At 55.7% G+C, this 5,082-nt stretch overlaps 1 protein-coding gene across 5 annotated transcripts; it reads right to left on the bottom strand.

Moving 5' to 3' along the window:
- Window positions 1–6: 6 nt before the first annotated feature.
- On the bottom strand, window positions 7–4,854 carry LOC102740487 (guided entry of tail-anchored proteins factor 4). 5 transcript variants are annotated; one of them, XM_081809713.1, is made up of 6 exons: window positions 4,465–4,851; window positions 3,041–3,181; window positions 2,856–2,931; window positions 2,606–2,678; window positions 1,719–1,870; window positions 7–221 (listed from the first exon to the last, which is right to left on the bottom strand). In XM_081809713.1, the coding sequence occupies exons 1-6, from the start codon at window positions 4,632–4,634 to the stop codon at window positions 174–176; spliced, it is 660 nt and encodes a 219-aa protein (XP_081665839.1). In that variant the 5' UTR covers window positions 4,635–4,851; the 3' UTR covers window positions 7–173. The 5 variants fall into 5 exon arrangements, with proteins under 5 accessions (XP_081665839.1, XP_081665843.1, XP_081665838.1 ...); XM_081809717.1 differs by lacking the exon at window positions 1,719–1,870 and having other exon boundaries at window positions 4,465–4,834; XM_081809712.1 differs by lacking the exon at window positions 7–221 and having other exon boundaries at window positions 228–1,870; window positions 4,465–4,854.
- Window positions 4,855–5,082: the final 228 nt, after the last annotated feature.

The following is a 5,082-nucleotide window of genomic DNA, read 5'->3' on the forward strand; positions in this document are numbered from 1 at the left end:
AGCTCCAGCCGTAGCAACCAGGCACGAGGACGAGGGAAGAGGCATCTACAGTGGAGAGGAGGGAGCAAAATGATCTGTTTGCGTACGACATGGTGTTGTATGCAGAAAACCCTACAGACTCCACAAAAGAGCTGTCAGAGTAAGCGAATTCAGCAAAGTGATGGGATACAAAGTCAGCACACGACAATCAGTTGCGTTTCTTTACGCCAGCAACGAACAATCTGAAAAAGAAATTATAAAAACGTTCCATTTACAACAGCATCAAAAAGAGTAAAATACTTAGGCACTAACCTTAACCAGGGAGATGAAGGACTCACGAATGAAAACCACAGACCACCGGGGAAAGAGATTAAAGTCATAAATAAATGGAAGCGCTTCCCAAGTCTGTGGATTGGAGGACTTGACACGCTGCAAAGACCAGTGCCACCCACTGCCATCCACAGATTCAATGCAGTCCCTGTCAAAATCCAATGTCTTGTTTGCAAGAAAAGCTCATCCTAAAATGTATATGGAATTGCAATGGACCAAACAGCCAAAACGATCTTGAAAAAGAACAAAACCGGAGGGATCACATTTCCTGATTTCAAAACTTACTCCAGAGTGAGCACAGCAGTGTGGTGTGGGCACACAGAGACCCACCGAACAGACCACAGAGGCCAGAAATAAGCCCACATGCAGAGGGGTCAAACCAGCTCTGACAAGGGCTTCAAGACCACTCAGGGTGAAGGATAGTCTCTTCAGCCAATGATGCCAGGACACTGGACGTCCTCGAAAAGAAGGACGCTGGACCCCTACACCTCACACCATGTAACAAAACCCTCTAAATGGATCAAGGACCTCAATGTAAACCTGAGAACAGCAGAACTCTTAGAAGACGACACGGGGCAAAAGCTTCACCGCACTGGGCCAGACGAGGACATTATGGATGGGACACCAAAGGCATGAGCAGTGGAGGAGAGACAGATATACTGGACTTCGTGGAAATTTAAAATTCCGCGCATCAGAAGCACCTACAGAGAGAAAAGGCAGTGGAGTGTGGGGAGGGGTGAGCAGGCTGAGCACAGGGTTTTCAGGGCAGAAACCACTCTGTAGGACTCTTTCTAATGGTGGACACGTGTGTCTAAAACTGTACATGTATGACATCAGAAGTAACCCCAACGTAAACCATGAACTTCCAGTGTCCACGTAAGTTCATCAATTCTAACAAAGTCACCACTCTGACGGGGGCGCCGGTAACAGCTGTGGGGGGGCACAGACGGAAACGGATATTCTCCATACCTTCCTCTTTATCTTGCTGTGAAGCTAAAACTGCTTTTACTTACTTTTTAAAAAATTTATTTATTTTAGAGAGAGTGCACACGAGCAGGGGGAGAGGCAGAGAATCCCAAGCAGACTCCATGCTGAGCGTGGAGTCCAACATGGAGTTCAATGTCAGGACCCTGAGATCATGACCTGAGCCGAAACCAAGAGCTGGATGCTCAACCGACTGTACCACTCAAATGCCCCACTGAAACTTTTAAAAAATAGTCTTTAAAAAAAAAAAAAAAGGCAACCCACAGAATTGGAAAAAATGTTCAGGAATTTTATATCTGATGAGGGATTAGTATCCAGTATAGAGAAATCACCAACCTGATTCAAAAATAGGCACATGACTTGAATGGACACAGAGACATGCAAATGACCAATAAGCACAAGAAAAGACGCTCAACATCACTAACCGTCAGGGCGATGTGAATCAGAGCCACGGTGAGACCCTCACACCCACTACTGAGGCACAGACAACAGCAAACGCGGGCGAGGACACGGAGAAACTGGAACCCTGTGCACGGCTGGCGGGATGGGAAACGGGGCTGCCGCTGTGGAAGGCAGTCTGGCAGCATCTCACAAGTTAAACCAAATTTCGACGTGACCCAGCAATCCCACCTCAGGGTATATTACCCAAAGCACTGGATGCAGGGGCTCAAGCAGATGCACATGCCCCCACATTTACAGCAGCATTATGGGGTGCACCACAGAGGAATGGACGAACACAGTGTGGTCCGTCCACACCACAGGGTATGACCCGGCCTTCTAAAGGAAGGAACCACCCCTGCCCCCACGGGGACGAGCCAGACACGGAAGGACACGCACGGGGACCCCACTCCCACAAGGTCCTGGAGTCGTCAGACTCACGGACACAGAGGGTAGACGGCGGGGCCGGGGCTGGGGGAGCGGGTGGGGGTCCGTGCGTCACGGGGACAGGGTCTCCGTGTGCGGGATGGAACGTTCTGGAGGCGGACGGGGGGACGGTGCCCCTGAACTGGACACTGAGAAATGATTAAACAGCAAATTTTGGGATATGTGTATTTTACCAGAATAAAAAAAGAAAAAATCCTCCTTGATTCTATGGCCAAAGGAGAGAGAAGCCCTAGGGCCAACAGGACCCTCTCAGGCATGTTTGGGAATCTGCTGGAGAAGGACCTCGAGGCCAGCCAGAGACACGGAGCCTCGGGAGAGCGCCACCACAAGCCGGGCAGTGGAGAGAGTGCCCCGGGGGAGGCCAGAGTGTGAGGCGGCCACACCGGCTCTGCTCCCACCCCGCAGGCACCCCCTGCTCCAGCCTTACCTAGCAAGCCCCCGTAGGAAGAAGTCTGCTTGGGCGGCACGCCGAAGAAGAGCTGTCCTATCCTGTCGAGGTACTGGAAGAGGAGGGGCGTGGGGTCACCGTGGAGCCAGAACACGCCCCATGCGCAAGACCTCCCCCACACTCCTTTCGGGGCCCGTCCCGTTCCCATCCCGTTCCCATCCCGTTCCCGAGGGCCGCCTGGGGACGGAGGACTTCTCTTGCTCTCTGGCTGCTGCCCCCAGCCTCTCACCTCGTTGTACATCGGGTCTCGCCGCAGGGACGGCTGGTACTGCTCACACAACACCGTGAATACGGTCAGTTTGCCTCTGAAACGGGAGAACAGCGGGCCCAACTCTGTTTCCACGCGAAAATCATGGAGAGCCGAACAAGAAAAGCACACATGCAACTCCCCCCAAACACACATGGGAAACTCACCCGTCTACAGCCAACAGCAGAAACCAGATGAAGTTGAGCAGAGGCTGTACGAACGGAGGGCCGTTCTCGATGGACGGGTGCTTCTGTGTGTATGTCGTGAACACCACCGACGCGCTGTTTTTGTTTTTTAAACAGAGAAACCTGGAAGCAACATCCTAGTAAGTGGGCGACTGATGCAGAACACAGCGGCATTTCTACAGGTGCTCAGGTGAGCACGGCACACGGGACGCCTCGGGGGCACAGAAAGCTGTCCCGTCCCACAGCTCCGGCAAACCGAGGACCCGCCGGGCCAGGCTCGGTGCTCAGACAAGCTGCCCCCCGTGAGCAGGGCACCTCCTGATTGCCACAGTTGATGGGTGAAGAGATGAAGCTTCGGAAGGTGACAGTGTCCAAGGGCAGCAGAGCTTGGACACTGCGGGGAGTTGTCGCGACTACAGCCTGTTTGCACCTGTCAGGCCCCTGCCTACATGAGCAGTCAGCCCAGGGGTCCGTGGGAACGAGGCTGCAGGCCCCGGGTGCAGGCCGGGCGGGGGACAGGCTTTTCTCTGCCCCAGGGGGGGCGTCTCCACAGCTGGACTATCTGCACTGGGGGCCTCCACCTTGTTAAGCTACAGGGAGGGACCGATGGGAAGGCGTCAGGTGGTTGCACATGATCCCGTCTGGCCCAGGGACTCTGCACCATACACCCCACAGCCCGGGGCAGGGAGCGCTGGGGTCGAAGAAACGTCTGTCTGTGAGCTGCAGAGCGCGGAAGCTCCGAGGTGCTGTCGAGGGCATACAGTGAGCGTTCTGTGACCCCAACCCCTTCAAATTCCTAAGACATCTCCTATCCCGATGCCCGGCCACCAAACTGGTGTGTGTCTGCGGGAGGAGCACACGCGGGAGACGCCCGGAGCTCGGGCGGGCGGTGCGGGCCGGTGCGGGCCGCTGACCCCTCCCGTGTGCCGTGCGCACCAGCACCACCCAGGCCTGCTGCGGGCACGGACGGGGAGGAGGAAGCGGGGAGGAGGAAGCGGGGAGGAGGAAGCGGGGAGGAGGAAGCGGGGAGGAGGAAGCGGGGAGGAGGAAGCGAGGAGGCCTGACGGGGCGGGGACGCACACTCGAGAAGCCAGGCGCAGCCTTGGAAATGCTTCAAAAGCACGTGCGGTCCCCATTCCAAGACACCTCGTGGAATTTATTAAATACACATGCCCTGTAAGAAACAGTGGCCTGACGCTAAGAAAGCCAAAAACCTCTAAGAGGTGCCGTGAGAAAACAGACACTGGGGAGTCACAACAGAACACTAACTCCGGACACTCACTTCCGCAGCCGCCTGGCAGAGCGGAGAGGGACGGCATGCCCCGAGCCGAGAGGTCTGCAGGGTCGCGGGGCGGACCCGGACAGCCATGCGGCCCGGCTGGGACCGAGCGGGAGTGGGTACCTACTGTAGCACAGCCTGGGCCACGAACATGTCCACCTCGCTGCGGAAGCCCCTGGAGGTCGAGTACTCCACCAGCATGTGGGCGCAGCCTTCGCCGTCCGCAGAGTGCAGGAAGTGGTACCGGGACTCACAGTAGTTCTGCTCTACGGAGGGAAGGGGGACAGTGATGCACATGCATGCGCCAGCGTGCCGTCCTGCCCCCACCCTCCTGCCCGCACACGGGGCTCCCAGCGCGTCAAGTTCCGCGACGCAGGAAGCTCTCGGGCTAACAGCACCACAGTGCCGGTCTGCTCCGACACTCAGCGTTTCTGTTTTTTAAAAAATGACCCAAATCCGGGCGCCTGGGTGGCTCAGATGGTTGGGCGTCTGCCTTCGGCTCAGGTCATGATCCCAGGGTCCTGGGATCGAGCCCCGCATCGGGCTCCCTGCTCAACGGGAAGCCTGCTTCTCCCTCTCCCACTCCCCCTGCTGTGTTCCCTCTCTCTCTCTCTCTCTCTCTGTCTCTCATGAATAAATAAATAAAATCTTTAAAAAAAAAAAAATGACCCAAATCCCAATCTTCTCAACATCAGCAAGTGACTCAGACTGTAAACCTACTGTCCCCACTCATCACTGAAAAGTC

This window comes from Leptonychotes weddellii, unplaced genomic scaffold (assembly GCF_054177405.1).
Source record: "Leptonychotes weddellii isolate Sample4059 unplaced genomic scaffold, ASM5417740v2 HiC_scaffold_12849, whole genome shotgun sequence".
Classification (NCBI taxonomy): domain Eukaryota; kingdom Metazoa; phylum Chordata; class Mammalia; order Carnivora; family Phocidae; genus Leptonychotes; species Leptonychotes weddellii.